The sequence below is a fragment of the Cervus canadensis genome, chromosome 13, assembly GCF_019320065.1.
Source record: "Cervus canadensis isolate Bull #8, Minnesota chromosome 13, ASM1932006v1, whole genome shotgun sequence".
NCBI classification, from domain to species: Eukaryota; Metazoa; Chordata; class Mammalia; order Artiodactyla; family Cervidae; genus Cervus; species Cervus canadensis.
Window position 1 is genome coordinate 32797779 of NC_057398.1, and position 18666 is coordinate 32816444.

General features: G+C 47.0%; 1 protein-coding gene and 1 pseudogene across 1 annotated transcript; both read right to left on the reverse strand.

Annotated features, from left to right (window-relative positions):
- Positions 1 to 555: 555 nt before the first annotated feature.
- NOL9 (nucleolar protein 9) lies at positions 556 to 18665 on the reverse strand. The gene is made up of 12 exons (XM_043485532.1): positions 18275 to 18665; positions 16966 to 17185; positions 16329 to 16456; positions 13786 to 13921; positions 13574 to 13670; positions 12926 to 13023; positions 7981 to 8142; positions 7506 to 7803; positions 7038 to 7149; positions 5292 to 5469; positions 4337 to 4470; positions 556 to 3781 (listed from the first exon to the last, which is right to left on the reverse strand). Exons 1-12 carry the CDS (start codon positions 18644 to 18646, stop codon positions 3623 to 3625), a joined length of 2094 nt encoding a protein of 697 aa, XP_043341467.1. The 5' UTR covers positions 18647 to 18665; the 3' UTR covers positions 556 to 3622.
- LOC122452673 lies at positions 15266 to 15389 on the reverse strand (annotated as a pseudogene).
- Position 18666: the final 1 nt, after the last annotated feature.

Below are 18666 nucleotides of genomic sequence, written 5' to 3' on the forward strand. Positions count from 1 at the left end.
AGGCTCAGCCTAGCAGCCAAGTCTCGTTGCCTCCGCCAGGCCCCACCCTGGGGCTGAGGGCAGAGGGGCCAAGCAGTCGCTCAGGGAGAGGCAGCTACAGGCACAGACCCCCGGCCTGCTGGCTGGCTTCCTTTCTATTTGTACTCTTCTGGGAACAAAATTCTTTTTCCTGCTAATAGAGTCTCAAAGATAGTCCAGGAGTGACGTAACATACATCCTTGAGCCTGGTGGTTCAGATGGTAAAGAATTTGCCTGCAATGCAGGAGACCAGGTTTGATCCTGGGTGGGGAAGATTCCCTGGAGAAAGGAATGGCAGTCAGGACTGTGTGGCTAACATTTGGAGTCCAAAAACAGAAATGAAGCTAACTTCCCTTGGAGCTTACCCCACTAGATAGTGAAACAGGAAAAAGATGCAGGCGCTTGCGGGGGCCTCCCCTCTTCCCTGCCGTGACACCCGGTTTCACTACCCCCTTCCAATGTTTCTGCCATTTCTTCTAAGCATTCAAACCATTTCCTGGAATAAAATGGTCTATATATGGAACAAAATGACACAAATTTACATTCTCAAAAATATTTATTGATACAGAAGTTCACATGTAAGTGAAAAAAGCTGGATAGAAACCATACATACAGTTGGACAAACAGGTTTGTAAAACACACAAACGCACATGTGCAGTTTAGAAAAATACTGGGTGAGACAGTGTCACGGCGTCAACAGTGATAACACGGTGGTGGACTTCAGGATCATCTCCTACACAGGTGAGCTGACATCATGATTTTAAAAGCAGTAGTGGGGCTTATGAAAAACTCCAAGGGGCAGGTGACGGGTGGAAGCCTGAGCAGGACCCATAGCAGGAAGGATGGTGCCACTGCCTGGGGGCCGTAGCAAGATGTTTTCAGATGCGAACACTGAGTTTCTGCTCCGACCCAGGGTGACTTTGAGGAACACAGTCTTCCTCCTGTCTGCTAGGATTTACAACCCAGCCAGAAACAAGCCACATGCCAGGAGTTACTGCTAGGTCTGTTGAGAATGTGTCTCATGCCTTCCTCATGCGGGACCCGAGAGAAGCGCCACCCACCCACCTTAAAGAAGGTCACAGGCTCGAGTGAAACACCCCTCAAAGCTACACTGCCAGCTGGTGGCCCAGTCAGGACATGGACTCAGAGCTCCATCACAGACTTCTGGTAACAACCACATGGCCTCACCCAAATATAAGGGAAAGAATGAGCAATCTAAAAATCACCATCCCATGTCACTTGGTCCACACGCCATCTTCCGGGCAGAGACCTGAGTGTCTGCGAAGGTGAGGACCTGCCCATCACAGAGGTCCTGGTATCGGCAAGGGGGGCCCCTTGGCTCAGCTGGGGCCCCACCACATGTCCTCTCCACCCCTGTATCCTCTCCAGTTGGCCAATCTCAAGTTTGTTTTCTCAAAAGTCATAATCCCAAGGCCAGCTCACCTACTCCTCTCCCCTTTCTCAAACTTCAGTTCTACACTGGGGTCTCCGAGGACAAACTGGTTCCTGTCCCCAAGACCTACCTGGGGACGGATGGGAACAACATAACTACCTTTCCTCACAAAATTAAATCAACCCTAAAATTGGAGGATTTTTCCCCATTTTTCATGTTTACCTGTCCTGAAAACAGGTCTGAAGAACTGATTTTAACAAACCATAAAAATCAGTGATTGAGGGTTTCCATGTTCTAAGTCATATATTCCTTTGATTTTCTTAAAATAAGTTATGTACTACATTGAAAAGCACACAGAAATGACTAAGAGTTGTTTGGTTTTTCACATCCCACTGGGCATGCGGGATCTTAGCTCCTCGACCAGGGATTGAACCCTTGGACCCTGCCATGGAAGCACAGTGTTCTAACCAATGGACCACCAGGGAGGTCCCAGGAGTTTTTGTCAAGTGTATCTCCAACACAGAGCCCTCACTGGCCATCCTGAAGCAACATACACTGTGGAAATGACAGAAGCCTGAACCATCAACACTGATTATCCAACGGGCCGACACCCAGGGTGTGTGCACCGTTGCCAGTCTGACTAGCACACCCAGGAGCTGACCACAGGGCCATCTCCAGCATCTCTAGATACTGAGAAAGGCCTCCAGGGGATCCTCTGCCATCTCCAGCACCCCATGGCCAGCTGACCAATGGCTGACAGCTCCCTCTAGTGGCAACGTTATTTTCCTTACCAATGGGGACTGATGGGCAACTTTAAAGGCCAGCAGGAAACAGGCTAAGGGCGAGTCAGGATTTAATGAAAACGGAAATGACAGATCACCACTTTCATTCTTCCCAAGACTTACTGCTAAAGACCTAAGTATCATTGTAAAGATACAGGAACTTGTGAAGGAGGCAAAAAGTTGACAGTAGATTGACTGCAAAAGTCGCTGCAAGGCCAAGATAGAAGAACATGTATGTACAAGTTAACTTAGATATAAATAAGATGCAACTAAGAAACTAGACTTTAAATGGTCTCTAAATATCAAAGCTGATCCTGGAGGGTGACAAGGGCTCTACGAGATGAGGGATCGGTCCCCAGAACACTGAAGACAATGATGATCAACACCTTAAACGGACGTAAACCGTAAAACCCTCACATCCTAACAGTGGTCCTTCCAGGCGTCCTGCTTGGAAGCTGGAATTCAGAGCACCAGGATGAAATGCTGCTACTGTAGGCATCTCAGGGTCCTAAACGCAGACATGATGTGATGTGAATTGGCCAGCCTATTTACCAAACCATTTCCAACTCTGGAGGTTAATGAACACTGATTCCAGGGAAAAGACGAGGAAGGGGGGCCCACCATTTCCTCCGAAGCCTCTGGGAGTCCAGCATCACCACCGGCATGGAGCTCATGTCCAGCCACTGAAACCAATAGCAGGAGCCCCTCCACTGGGCCTTGGTCCAAACAGCCCGGCTTCTGGCTCTGCTCACTGTGCATTTTCCATCTCAGATGAGAAGTCAATCAGGACAAATTGAGTTTTAAAGAGGCCCCAGGACAGGCTTCCTGGGTTTGAGAACATTTTTTCAAGGTAAAAATTTTTTCAGCATCAGATTTCTAAAAGATGAAGGGTTCTTGAGGCAAACTCTTATCTATGAAAACTTGAATAAATTTAACACCAAATATAAGCATAATCCTCAACCCATGTGTACAGAAGAGGCTGGGGAGCATCCAGTGAGCAGGGCTGGGAGCACCCCCCAAGCGAGGACCACAGGGCAACTCTGTACTCTTCTAGGCTCTCCATCCCACCAGATGTCCTGCTTACCCCCTCGAGACATTTCTGTGGTCCAGTTTCTCTAGTTTTATCCAGATACCAACAACCAGGTCCTTGAAAAACTTCATGAGGAATCGACCATGTTCTGTTTCAAAGGTGCATGAACTGTTCCCTGCTTCTTGATTCCTTTAGAAAACGAAACAGAAGACTAGGGAAAACCTCTGTCATGTTGATTTAAGAGTATACGTACTCTAAACACATCCATGAGCCACGCAGGAAACACTGTACTGTTTGCTACGTAAGCACGCTGTTCTGTTCGTGGTCACAGAACCCCATCGTCCACTGATGCCAGGCTGGAGATGGTCCAGCTTTCTGGGAGGAAGGTTTCTTCCTGTACTAAGAACACTGGTATGTTTTTCGATAGAACTTAGCTTTGGGATGTCCTTTCTCTTTATATGTTGCCCCACTTTCTCTTGCTCCAATTTTCTCTGATGCTCCAGGAAGCTTAAAATTATAATCTGTCGTGACATAAGGTATGGTCCCTTCGAGCCCACGCTGAAATAGAAACACAGAGAAAACATGTGGAACACTTAGAATCTGGCCAAGATGGAAGACAGTATTAGATCGCTCCTAAGATCCTCAGCTCCCCTTCCTTGGAAGGGCCCACTTACACTTCAACCCCCCAAACACGTCCAACAGCAAGAGATGGGGTTGAACCAGCAGGTGACGAGGGGGACACTGGCTGCCTCCCCAGCTGCCTACAGGTCCTGCTGTTTGGTTTGGGGCCACACGGATGCCCTTGGCCAATGTGACCTTCCCACAAGAGCCTCTGAAGACTGTCTTCAGGAAGGGTCACCCTGGGGTCACCACCTCTGTGCTTTTTCTCCCACACCCATGCCTGCAATGATGGCTCTAGCTGGGGCTCCCGCCTGAGGTGATGGGCACTCACGCCCCAGACCTTCAGGCCATGCGAACATGTCACTTGGCCTTGTCCATTTCTACGAAAAAGTGTAAGTTTCCCAAACAAGAACCTGCTCTGTGACTCCCGCCCCAACTTCAGGTCCACACTTTGCCATGGACATGGCCAGCAAGCTCCAGGGCTGCACATACCTGGCTCTTGAGAACACACTGTGGGATGGACACAGCTCCGACCAGCAGACAGTTCACATGTCTCAGCTCCTCTGGGGGCACGGGAGTGAGGATGTGGTAAAGCCTCTTCTCCATGTCGATCCCCCTGCAAATCCCTTGAGGACACACAACACACAAGATCATCCTCCCCACCACTCAGAACTGCAGAATGGCTTATGAGTTTTCTAACGTCCCTGGTGTTACGGCGGAGAGGAATCCACCTGCCGATGCAGGGGACAAGGGTTCCATCCCTGGTCCAGGAGGATTCCATGTGCCGTGGAGCAGCTAAACCCATGCCCCACAACTACCGAGCTCCTGCGCGGGGTGAGAACCGATGAGACTGAGGAGTCTGACACTCTGAAAACAGAAGGCATCAGGCTGGGGTGTGGACTGTGATGAACAAAACGAAGGGGTGCCAGGCAGGACCCAGGGGCCTGACCCAAATACAGAGTAAATCATTCAAGGACCGTTCACCGCCAGTGCAGGACAGGAGGAGTTGCAGGCGGAATGTCAGGGAACGGTTGATGGATCTATCAGGACCTCAGTGTCGGACTGAAGTCTTAGATGCCAGAGAGACAACTAAGCAGAAAAGTGACTGGTAACATGGGCTTGGAGCCGACGTTGTGCTGGAGAGCGTGTACAGAGGTCAGCCTACGATGGACCGAGAGCTGCAGTTTTCTGTGGGACGGCCCACAGGAAACATGTCAGATGACAGGGAGGCCCGGCCAGGCCTTGAGGACTCCTGTGTTTAGAGAAGCTGGCAGGACAAGCAAAGAAGAACTGCTTCCTTCCTGCCCCCCACCCCCCAGGGCCCACTTCACAGAGGATAGACCACTCCAGGCAAATGACAGCAACAAGGTCAAGCCCCGCCAATCTACAGCTGCTCAGATGGGTCAATTTCAGTGGGTTTACACTCAGATTTTCCTCTCAGACTCACCAAACCCCACACAATCGCAGATGGGACTCTGGGCAAGCAGGATGGGCCCGCTAGCGTATCCCCTGACGTCATCCAGGATCTTGCAGAGCCCGACCCAGCTGGCGTTCACAGCATACAGGATGTGGGTGGGGGCCACGTCAGCGTGGATGATCCGGAGCGCGACGGCATTGAAAGGAACCTGGAGGACACACGTGCACCCCCTCCAGTGATCTGACTCAAAAGACTACTTGTGTTAATAGTTTCTACAAGCTGACGAGTCATCTATTTGAAGTTTTATCTGTCAAACTGCCCACCAAAACATATCTAAACAGAATGGAAACTGTTTAGTGTTTCACTGCTTTACACTGAGAACCTAGGAAAATTACACAAAGCTCTTGCACATCAACACCACTTGCTAGAAATCTAAATTGAATGCCTGCAACTCTGTCTAAAGAGACACATGAGAAAAAAAAGAAAAAAATTAACAACAACAAAAAAAGAGACACATGAGATGCGAATTTGGGGACATCCACATGAGCTGAAGGTAGAAGGGAGACTGAAAACTCATCACCAACAGGTCTCCGGGTGGAAGGAAGTAAACATCCACAGAGTGAGGAGAAGCCCCCCGAGGGAATTACTGCATTAAGAAAAATGGACCACGTTCCTGGAGCACCCAGTAAAGGACTACTTTTAACATGCAACTCTCTGGGTAACTACAAACTTTTAAAATAGAAAAGCATTTTGTTAAACATTTTATTTAGGCTTCAAAAACACATGTGAATTTGTAACAAATGGCAGTTTACATTACTGCCAGATAAGTTTCAAGTCCAGTTACAGAGCATCGCCAATGAGTATAAACTGGAGCAAATTACCCAAAAACTCCACTAAACCAACTGCCTTGGGTTCTTCAGTGGAGGGGGCTTGGAAGCCTGGGGCCAACCTCACCATTGGGTTTGGGCAACATGACGCTGCCCCCCGACCCCACACTCCCTGGTCACGGCCCCTGCCTGTGCAACCTCCACCCAGCGTCTCCACCTGCCTGCCTGCGCCCAGTCTTCTAGCTGTAAGCGGGGTCTGTACCAGCACCTTCCCCGCAGGCGCAACAGAGCGCCTGGCCCACTGTGTGCTCAGCACTGCGCAGGCCAAACAGCGGAGTGAGGGCTCTGGTCGAGTCAGGCCACTGGGCGCCAGCCAGTCCCAGCCCAGACTCTTCCTATGTCCTGTGGGAAAGCTGAGTCTGCCCCTGGCCTCAGTGAGTAGAGGAGAGCCCAGAACAGAAATGACACCTGTTCCTATTTGATTCTTTCATCATCTGGGACCCTAATACTATGGTGGTTTCTTCCCAAAACAATCCTTCAGAGGTTGGAATCCAAGATGCACATACTTTAGAGCTAGAATCAGCCTGTGACAATATCTGAAACACGTTATGAGTGCTCTCTGGGCAAACACACATTCTGCGAGGCCCATCACCACCGCTCACAGCCCAAGTCACAGACGGTCGGTCGGCAGAAGGGAGGAGCTGGGCTGCAGCGTGTGGTCCCAGGGCCACCTCTGGTGTTAGGCAGAACATTCCTGGTCGGGATGGAAACCAGGGTCAGCCCCTCTGGAGCTGGATCCACTCCCACGGGATCCCTCAGCTCCCGTCTGTAAAATGGGCACAGTCGCCACATCAACACCTCAGGGCTGAGGATGACATGAGTGAAGGGGTATAAAGAGGTGAGACAGGCACACAGGAAGTCAGACAATCCCCCTGAGAGCTCAGGTTACCTGATAGGGGGTCAGACCATGTAAGGCACACAGTGGCTTCGGCACTGGGGGCTGCAACTGGCTCAGGTAACCCAGCACTGCCAGCTCACGAAGGACTCTGTTATGTGATTCTCTGAAAAGTAAATCAGAAGAAGGTGAGAGGGCCCACCTCCCGCTCAGAGACAGGGCCCACCTGTCCTGACACAGCCCATGTCCCAACCCCAGGACCTGTAGACCTTGCCTCTCCATAAACCCACTGGAGATCCTTCAGGTCAAAGCTCCTAGAGGGGCAATCAGACCTGGAGACCAATTCTGGGCATTTCCACTGGGAAAGGAACCATTCGAAACAGAACTGACTTCTCTGTAAACAGGTAGCTCTGATGGAGATCTGAAAGATTTTAGGGGACTGACCCTTTTGAAGGAATCGAGGACCGAAGGCCTTGTCAGACTGAAGAAAACAGGATTCTCCAGCCATGATGGTCTGCTTACCTATTCCTGGGCGTTTTTCCAGTCACAAACTCCGACTTCACGAACATCAGCTTGTATCCCGTAGACATAACTGGATTCTCTTTTTCTTCGTCAGCAAACTCCAAATTCTCAGCAAACTCAGGCAGGTGGAAACCTCTGTTTCTGACTCTGGATTTGCGTCTTGTGTACAAGCCGTCCATGTCGTCCACGAAGTCGGGGGTGAGGTCTGGCATGTATTTACTCCGGTCAGAGTTAAACTGGACAACGTGGCTGGGCGACAGCAAGCGGATCAGGTCAATGAGAAGCAGGAGACCCTGGTCTGTAAGGATGTAAACGACAGAGCCCAGTCAGTGCATCTGGGTGGTGATGTGTGCCCATGAGAGGCGAGACAAGGAGCCTCCTAAGGACTGGGCTTCAGAACTAACATCTGAAAGCCACGCACGCACCTGCTCCCATCACCCAACCCTTCCTGCCAGATGCACCTCCACAGACTTACCTGCTACCCAGCCCATGGTGTTGATGATAAGAGGGGCCTCTCGCTTGTAGGAGCTGAAAACATACTTTATTACCTCAATATAGTTTTCAAAGTTGTTTTTACAAGAAGTTTTCCCATAATAGACCATTTTCTGGGGTGTCCTCTGGTGGGTGAAAGGTGGTCCTAAGAAGATAAAGGTGAGAGTCACTGATCCATGAGAACCTAAGAGGTGGCAAGGGTTGTGGTCCAGCCATGATCCCTGACGAAGCTGCTCAGGAAATCTGAGCCTGTCCGACCACCAGGAATAGCTACGCTCTCACTTTTGGAAATCTAAGCTTTCAATTTCAAACACAGACACACCTGCATTTATACAGTTAGCCCCAACTACGTCCTAATATGGTCATTCATTCAACAAACATCTACTGGACGTCTACTGCATGCTGGGCATTGTTCTAGATATTTAGGACACATCTGTGAACAGAAGAAACACCCCCACAGGGTTTACACACAATAATTAATAACAACAGTAATCACTTGTTGGAATATAGTACTTACTATGTCCTACATGTGCTACAGAGTCTCTAGTTTTCATAAACCCCCATGACACAGGTAGTATTTACTTTCTTGATTTTTACAGACGAGGAAGCTGAGAAAGAGATTACCTTGACCAAGGTCACACAGATAGTAGGGATCAGTGGGACTTGAACTCAATCAGTCCAGCTTGAGAGGACACACCCTATCACAGCAGCAGTCTGTCCAGCCCAAGCCACTTCCCATCCCCTCTGGTCAGGGCTGCGGCCGGGGCCAGCACCCACGGCAGGCAGGTGACCAGACCATGTCATAACACAGTCGCAAGGGCCGTGGTCAGTGCGGCTGGCGCGAGGCCACCTAGGGAAGAGCTGGCGAGGCGCCCCTCAAGCTTGGAGTCAGGGGACTTGGGGCAGCCCACAACTGAGAGTGACCTGCGTGGTCTAGGGACTGAGCAAATACAAAGGGAATGAACAAATATGTAAATACACTGAGAATAACTGCAGCCAGGGTTCTCACCATTGGAAAGGGGGCCGATAAATGTGGAAGGCGGAAGGCTAACTAGGATGAACCCTGGGTGCGAGATTAGAATCTGAATGATCACAAGTCCTTGCTGGTCCAGTGGTTAGGACTCTGTGCCTCTACTGCAGGGGACCGGGTTGGATCCCTGCTCAGGGAACAAGATCCCAAAAGCGATGCAGATCGGCCAAAAAAAAAAAACAATGACCAGTGCAAATTCATGGCTCTTAATAAACAGAAACCTATACAAAGACATCAAAATATGTATGTACATATATGTGCACAAATATACACACATATTATGTATGTACATATATGACATGTATGGGTTTAAGTATATGTATATTCCCTAACTGTCCACCGAGGGGCAATGACACCCAGAAGAAAACGAACACACCACACCTAGTTAGATCAGAAAACACTATTTTAAGCAACTGATCAAAGCTAACATCTCTGGTTAACAGGACAAACTGACAGCATGTTGATACGACAGAGAACACAGTGTTACTTCTAGGTCTAAATATGGGAAAACCACAAAAGTACTCTTCAAACTGTCAAGGTTACAGAAGATTAGAAAAGCCAGATAACAGTCTCCATATTAAAGAAGACTAAAGACTTTTAAGTTCTCACTGGGTCTACACAGATGACTGAGACAAAATGGACAAAACCGAGTAACTACACTATAGCAATATCACTATGCTGATTTTGGTGGTTGTATTTATGATGATGTATCAGTGGCCTTGTTTTTAAAAATACGGTAAAAAAGGAAAAAAAAATTAAATGGAACAGAGAAAATGTAAAAAGAGGAACAACGAAACCAGCTAAAAGAGAGGAATTCCCTGGCGGTCCAACGGTTAGGACTGCGCTTCCACTGCTGGGAGCCTGGGTTTGATCCGATTGGGGATCTAAGATCCCACAAGCTGCACTGCGTGGCCAAAAACAACAACAAAAAATTGTGGAGGAAAAAAAAAAAAACACCACATACACACCAAAAAAACTTTTTAAATAAGAAAAAACAAAAACAAACAATAAAACCCCACAAAAATCAGTAATGTTCCTACACACCAGCAATTAACAATTTGAAAAGGGAATTAGAATAGCAATTGCATTTACAATAACTAAAATAATTAAATCCTTAGGAGTGAATCAAACCAAGGAGGTAAAATATTGCTTAAAGAAATTAAAGAAGACATAAAAAATTAGAAAGAAAAAAAAATTAGAAAGACATCCTGTGTTCATGGATAGGAAAATGTTAATACTATCTCATCTACAGATTGAATGCAATCCTTGGGACTTCCCTGGTGGCCCAGTGATTAAGACACTGCTTCCATTGCAGGGGCGTGGGTTCGATCCAAGGTCGGAGAACTAAGATCCCGTATGCCTCGCCACCCAGCCAAGTGAAAAACAAGATTGAATACAATCCCTATCAAAATTCTAACAGCCCTTTCCCCAGAAATGAAAAAGCCTATTCTAATATTCATATGGAATTGCAAAGGGCCTCAAAATGACGAGACAATCTTGAAAAAGAATAAAGCTGGAGGATTCACATTTCCCAATTTTGAACTTCTTACAAAGGTACAGTAATTAAAAATGTGGTACTGGCCTAAGGGCTACGTGTAAACCAATGGAATAAAGAGCACACACAAAAAAAATCCTTGCACGCATGTGCTTCCCAGGTGACGCTAGTGGTAAAGAACCCACCTGCCAATGCAGAAGACATAGAACTGCAGGTTCCATCCCTGGGTTGGGAAGGTCCCCTAGAGAAGGGCATGGAAACCCACTCCAGTATTCTTGCCAAGAGAATCCTATGGACAGAGAAGCCTGGCGAGCTACAGACCATGGGGTCGCAAAAAGTTGAACATGACTGAAGCAACTCAGCACACACGGATGTATGGATGTGTGGTCAAATGATTTTCAACATAAGTGTCAAGACCATTCAGTGTGGAAAGAACAAATAGATAATGAAATCTGGACATCCATGTACATAAGAACGAAGTGAGACCCTTCTCTTGTGTCAAACACAAAATGTAACTCAAAATTGATCGAAGACCTAAGTGCTAGAGCTAAACTTGCAGAATTCCTAGAAGAAAACATTACAGAAAATCTTTATGAGACTAGATTTAGTAACAACATGGATGATCCAAAAAGCATAGGCAACAAAAACATAAAAATTAAGAACTTTTGTGCATCGAAGGATATTATTAAAAGCAAATAAAATGACAAAGTATTTGCAAATTGCATATCTAGCAAGGAATTAACATCCAGAATATATACAGAACTCCTAAAACTCAACAAAAACAAAGAACCCAATTCAACAGTGGGCAAAGGACTAAACAGCCATTTCTTCAAAGCACATGTACAAATGGCCAATAAACATATGGAAAGAGGCTCAACACCATTAGTCATTAGGGAAATGCAAACCAAGACCAAAAAGAGATTACTTCCATCCTTGAGAAAGGCCATGATCAAAATAACAAGTATTGTTGAAGATGTAGAGAAATCAGAACCCTTGTGAATTACCAATGGGAACGTAAAACAGTGCAGCTGCTATAGAATAGTCTGGCAGTTTCTCAAAAAGTTAAACATGACCACTTATGGGTGTGTATGTATGTATATGTATATATATCCAAAGGAATTGAAAGCGGTGGCTTGAACAGATCGTTGTAACCAATATTCATGGCAGCGTTAGTCACAACAGGTAGAAAAGTAGAAACAATACAGGGGCTTCCCTGGTGGTCCAGTGGTAGAATCTGCCTGCCAATGCAGGGGACAGAGTTTGATCTGTGATGATTCTACATGTCATGGAGGACCTAAGCCCTGGCGCCCTAGAGCCTGTGCTCTGCAACAAGAGAAGCCACCACAATGAGAAGCCTGCCCACTGCAACAAAAAGTAGCTCCCACTTGCTGCAACTCGAGAAAGTCCGTGGGTAGCAATGAAGACCCAGCACCATCAAAAATAAATAAATAAAAACACAGTTAAAAAGATAGACAAAATGTGGTATATATACATTGGAATGATTTTCAGCCACAAGAAGGAGTTAATTTTGACATATGCTACAACTCAATGGACATGAGTCTGAGCAAACTCCGGGAGATGGTGAAGGACAGGGAAGCCTGGCGTGCTGCAGCCCATGGGGTCGCCAAGAGTTGGACATGACTGAGTGACCGAACAACAATATGAACAGATCTTGAAACCTCTATACTTAGTGAAAACAGCCTAACACAGGAGCACAAGTACTGCATGATTTCACTTAGATGAGGTGCCCAGAACAGGCAGATTCACAGGGAGGGACAAGCAGCACATCAGAGGTCCTCAGAGGGTGGAAGGGGATGCACTGTTATTTAATGGACACAGCATTTCAGTCTGGGACAAGGAAAATGTTTTGGAGGCAGACAGTGGTAATAATTATACAGTGCTTCAAGTGTATTTGATGCCACAGTACTGTACATGTATCAATAGTCAAAATAATAAATAACACGTTATGTACATTTTTGTATTAAAAAAAGCAGCATAGGACTCTGATTTGGATTCTGAAACATAAAAAGGGTATTAGTAGGGTAACTAATGGATTCTGAAAAAATCTATAGATTAGTTAATAGTATTAGATCAATGTCAATTTCTTGGTTGAGATCATTGTGTAGGGTTACGTAAAATGCTCCTATTAGAAGACAGTGTTTCTAATTTACATAAAATAAAATGGATGGTAGTTCCATTTATTAAAATAGAACCCTAGAAAGGTATCACTGGGTTTTTAGGGGTTTTTTTGAGACCAGAGGAATACTTATGAGAAGACCATAAGTTTCATGGGGAGATGTGTTTATTTTTTTATATTTTATACTTTTGTACTCTTTGACTTTCTTGTATCATTACTTTTGTACTGTGTAAAACCAAGACATTTAAGAAATGCAGAATACATACCTAGAACTGGTTCTGTAATATTAAGCAAAGAAATGCAACCCGGAGGAGTAAATTCTGTCTGCCCCAGATCACATTCCAAATAATCAATGCAGGATATACTGAAAATTTAAAAGAAAGAAAGAAATCTTAACTCGTTTTATTTACCGTGTCCAAAGTAAATCAGAACATAAAAGATTTTATGTGACACACAGGCATACTCCATCCCACACAGCCTTGTAGGCAGAATGCTCTAAAGATGACACCAGCACACAGAAAATATCAGTGAAGAGAAAACGGGATGCAGGCCTGGCTACAGTGTCCAATTGCTATATGGTTATAACTCTGCCTTTCCTCAAACTTTATTTTTTAAATACGACAGACTTTATCCCCGCTCTGACTCCCTGGGTTTGGACAAAAACAGATTCTGAGATCAACTGATGGCTCTTGTGAGCTCCCCGACCGGCAAGGGGGGTACACCTGAGAGCGCTAATAGCTGCACCCCAAAACGGTACAATCAGGAGGCCCCCCTCGGCTGAGCGGCTTTGTACAGAGTTGTACGTCATCTCTGTGGAGGAGCTGAGATGCGTTCCCATCTAGCTTCTCAAATAAAAACTCCTACTTCCTGCTGAAAGTCTGGCAATATGTCACAACAGGATTAAAAACTCTTACCTATTTAACAGCTGGTTAATGAGGTATCTATTAAATGTTGACTTTCCAATGTCCTGGCAGCCACAAACCAGAATGACAGGGCAGCTGTCTGCTTCTTCTGGAGGGGAAACAAACATTGACCCTTGACATGAGCCGTCGTCTTTAGGACTCTGATCATTAACAGTAATCCTCTGGCGGACGAATGCTAGACTACATCAGTTTGTATCACTCACCGCTAGAAATGCTCACTAACTCTTCCATGGCTGCAAAGGCACTCTCTGTTAAACGCAAACCAGTTTTTTTTTTCTCTCTTCTAATACCCACAGATCTCAAGGCAAAATACTCAGAGTTAATCTGGAAAGTCCGGACCTGAAAATAACAACATAATGTGCTTCTTTTACTTTGGTTCGAAATTAATAAGCCTCAAATAGTTGTGAGCTACAAAAGATAACTTTGGGGACTTCCTTGGTGGTCCAGTGGCTAAGACTCCACACCCCTAATGCAGAGGGCCCAGGTTTGGTCCCTGGTTAGGGAACTAGATCCCACAAGCTGCAACTGAGACTTCGCATGCCATAACTAAACATCCTGAGAGGTACAACTAAGACCTGGGGCAGCTAAATAAATAAGTATTAAAAAGGAGAAAAAAGATAACTCTGATCCCTCCTTTCGTCTCACCTCTCAGTTGATTCTCAACTATCAATCACTGAGGGCAAAATAAGAACATCTTATAAAATGAGATAATCTACAGGTTACTCTCTGCCTTATATGAAAATATAATTCCGGAATGTACTAACACATAGGCTTGGGGGGTGGGGGAAGTTATCCAAGAAAGATCATAAGGAATCTAAATAGTGGTGCTTGAGTAAGTTGCAGGAAAAAAAAAAAAATCTTAAAGTAAGTGAAAAAGGAACAGGTTTGATCACAGCACCTGAAACACTCACTGTCAGGTGGGGTCTCCATGTCCACCTCTGTGGTCCTCCCGGGCTGCTAGATTCTGCACTGGACTAAATTAATGTGACCATAGGAGCCCGTGCATCATCCTGCTCATATTACTCAGCTTCTCTCTCCTTCCATGTCAAACCCCCAACCCCTGCCTACTCCCTATGCCCCCACTCAGTGATACCCCAATCCATTTCACAGAGTGAGAGGAAACAATCAGAAGAGAGCTTCTGCTTGCTCCATCCCTGTCCTGGGCATTTCCTTCAGCCACTCTCAAGGAAGCGCCTCTGCTCCCAAGGCCAACAGACCACAAAGACACTGGAACCCCTCCCTGCATCCTCTCTCCACCGCACCATCAGCATGCTCTCCTGTGGCTCTTTCCTACAAGCTGTGTTCGAGCATGTGGTTCTTTCCATCCATCTGAACAAAACCCAGAACTCTCTTGATCAGGCTTACTCTTCCAACCTGTTTTATCTCTTTTTTCCCTTTATAGCTAAACTCTCTAAAAGCAAAATCCCTAATCACTAAACCCTTGAGATCTTTCCCCAGCTCTTGATTCCATTCTGATCAGGATGGCCTGCTCAGCAATGCCATGAAACCACCCTGTCCAGAAGGTGAGCCTGCATGCAATTCCCTTCTCAGGCCTCATCTCACCATCAGCAGCATCAGGCGCCCCAACTTCCTTCAGAAGTTCCCTGATTACATTCACCGGCTCTCCTTTAACATCAGCACAACCACTCCTCAGTCTCTCTGTTGCTCCTCAGGCTCAGATCTTGAACTTCTCATTTCTAACTGCATCAACTTCTTGGTGTCATTATCCCATCTCATGGGTTTTGGAACCCTCTTCTGATAAGAACAGATACTACACTTGATCTTAGCCCAAAGGCCAAGAAGCAATGGAAGCCTAGTCTACTGAAAGCACCCAAATTTACATTTAAAACCTCTTCTCTGGGCTTCCTGGGTGGCTCAGTGGTAAAGAACCCTTCTGCCAATGCAGGAGACATAAGAGACATGGGTTCGATCCCTGGGTCAGGAAGATCCCCTGGAGGAGGGCATGGCAATCCGCTGCAGTATTTTTGCCTGGAGAATCCCAAGGACACAGAAGCCTAGCTGCAGTCCATAGGGCTGCAAAGAGTCAGACACAACTGAAGCGACTCAACACACAGGCATGCACACAACCTCTTCTCTGAATTTGACTCACACATTCAACCGCCCAGCAGGCATCTCCAATTGGATGTCTAAGAGGCATCTTTCAGCTACAGACCTGTCTCCTCTACAGCCCCATGTCTCAGTGCACTCAGACAGTCCAGCCAAAAAACCTGCTGTTGCTCCCTGATTCCTCCTCACACCTCACATCCAGTCTGTCTGATGTTCCTATAGATTTGGCTCAATTTACTGGCTCATGGGAGACAATTTTAGGAACCAATCTGACTTCAGGAAATTAATAGTAAGGGCAGCAAAAATTTGGAAATGAGGAAAGGGAGAGATGGGAGACAGTGTAAGTACACTGAAATTACTCAGAATTTAGAGAAAATTCATACTGTCTCAAGTTAGTGAATCAAAATATAAAGATAACCATTTAAAAAATACCAAAAGGCATTTAATCAACTATAACAGAAAATGGTGACTTTATCTGGGGAATGAAGCTAAGTGGGGTAGAAGAGACAACTTTTCCGATATATCCTTCTATTGACTTTTTCACTGTACACGTGTGTTACATTCTGTATGACTTATAGCACAACATGACAGATAGATTAAGACTAGGGGCATCCTACATGGTTATCTGACTGTTTTGGTGAAAGTAATGAGCAAAACTCTGAATGAAAACTGGTTCTACCTCTTGTACGAAAATGTAAGATAAACCTGGATGGCTGATTATGAAGTTCACGGTGGAGGTTTTCAGACGTTCCAGCAACACGATGGAACACAGAGGAGAAAAACTGCTCATCAAACAATATCTGTCATCTGTAAAGAGAGACATAAGCTGCCTTAGAAACAGCACTCAATCAAACGCTATGCCCTGCGGGACTTTCCTCTCCTCTGCTAAAGTCCACACCTTTTGAGACTAGGAATCATGTATGAGAGCCTTTTTCAGGAGGCCATACTGCATGACAGAAACACACCTGGATGGAGAAGTCAATCCAGGTTTGCTACCTAAACATTGTATGGCCTTGGGTGACTTTCCTCATCTGTGAAATGGTAAAAATAGCTTCACTCTCCAGACCTTGGTGAGGGTTTAAATACATACAGTAAAGAGTGCAAGTTTGAGGCCATAGTAAACATCTAAAAATTAATCGCCTTGGGTCTTCCCTGGTGCTCCAGTGGTTAAGACTCCAAGCTTCCACTGTAGGGGACATGGGTTTCTACCAAGGGAACTAAGACCCCACATGCTGCAGGGTGTAGACAAAAAAAAAAAAAATGTTTTTGCCTTATTATAATACATCCTTAGTAAGTCACTCAGTTCTCTTCATTACCTTGGTTCAGATAAGGTCTGAGCAGAACCCGGGCTTCTCTCTTCATCTCCTTCTTGCTTTTCTCATGCACTGAATAATGAACAGCATTGATGGTCAGGCGAGAGTGGGTATAGGTAGAGAAGACATTTTGGGCAGGCTGGCCTTGGCTGATGGTAAAACCAAACACCTGCACCTGGCCATAGAGGCAGGTCACACGACAGATCCCACTAAAAGTAAAGCCCTAGAGGGAACGAAAAAAGAAAGGAAGAAATAAAGTTACAGATTCTGTTACCAATGACAGAAAACTTCTAAGATTTTAACTGGCTCTTCAGGTTATCAAAAGGAGATGAATTTAAAAAAAGAGATGAACTGCTAAGCAACAGAATACCTTGTAGGTAATGATGTAGTATTTTAAACTAATAGATTAAAATGTGAATACTTTTAACCTAAGAGCCTGGAGCAGCCAAAGGGACAGAGTCTGATGCACACCGACCCAAGGGGGCCCCCTGAAGTCAGTTCTGCTGTTCTCATGGCTCCCTGTCCTGACAAAGCTACAGTGCCGGGGAAGCCTCTCTCCTCGGCTTTTCACTTCCCTCCTGTACTGCGGGGGACCTCCCAGACCAACGTCCAGGTGAAGGGTTTGACTGCTGGGTCTGCCTCCACTTATATCTTTGGGGCAGGTTATCTAAGCTATGTTCTGTTTCTTTCTTTAAACATTCCTAGGGGTAATGACTCCATAGAGCATGTAGCACTGAATGAGTTCATATACCCACAACACTTAGAGCCTGGCATTTCTGAGCACTCCATAAGTGCAACCTATTATTACTATTAAAGTCCCTCCAGCCCCAAAGACGGAGAAAGTAATGGCACTCCATTTCAGTACTCCTGCCTGGAAAATCCCATGGACGAAGGAGCCTGGTAGGCTGCAGTCCATGGGGTCGCTAAGAGTCGGACACGACTGAGCGACTTCACTTTAACTTTTCACTTTCATGCATTGAAGAAGGAAATGGCAACCCACTCCAGTGTTCTTGCCTGGAGAATCCCAGGGACGGGGGAGCCTGGTGGGCTGCCGTCTATGGGGTCGCACAGAGTCAGACACGACTGAAGTGACTTAGCAGCAGCAGCAGCAGCAGCAGCAGCAGCCCCAAAGACCTAGAATTCCCTCGGGAGGATACTTGGTACCTTCTGTCCAGCATCACCGCCCAAGGAATGCGCCTGACCCGCGGCCAGAGTACCCGCAGGGGGAAAAGGGCCTCTCCCAGCCTGTAGCTCCCGGGGCTGTGTCCCCACCCTCCCGCGCTGCCCGCCCTGCTCCCCCGGCGAGACCCACCTGCCCCAGCGGCAGCAGCAGGACAGCGCGGCCCGAGCCAGCCGGCCGCACCGGCGGGATCGGGAGGATCGTGGGACCACTAGGGATCGGGTCTTCGGCCGGCTCGGGGCTGGAGGCCCGCCTGCGGGCCGAGGTCTTCAGCCTCTGGAGCGCCGCGGCGCCCGACACCAGACAGCCGCCCTGCAGCCAGTCCCCGCCGGCTGCCTGGGCCTGCAGCAGTCGTCGCCGTAGCCGCCTTCGGCTGCGCCAGCGCAGGTTCCGGAGCCGGCGGCGGGGCCGGCGGCTGAGGATGAGCTGGGGCCGGGCCTTGCGGGCTCGCAGCCACGTGTGGCGGGAGGGAACCCGCTTGAGCAGCAGCAAGGAGTCCGCCATGCTGGCTGCCGGGGCCGGTC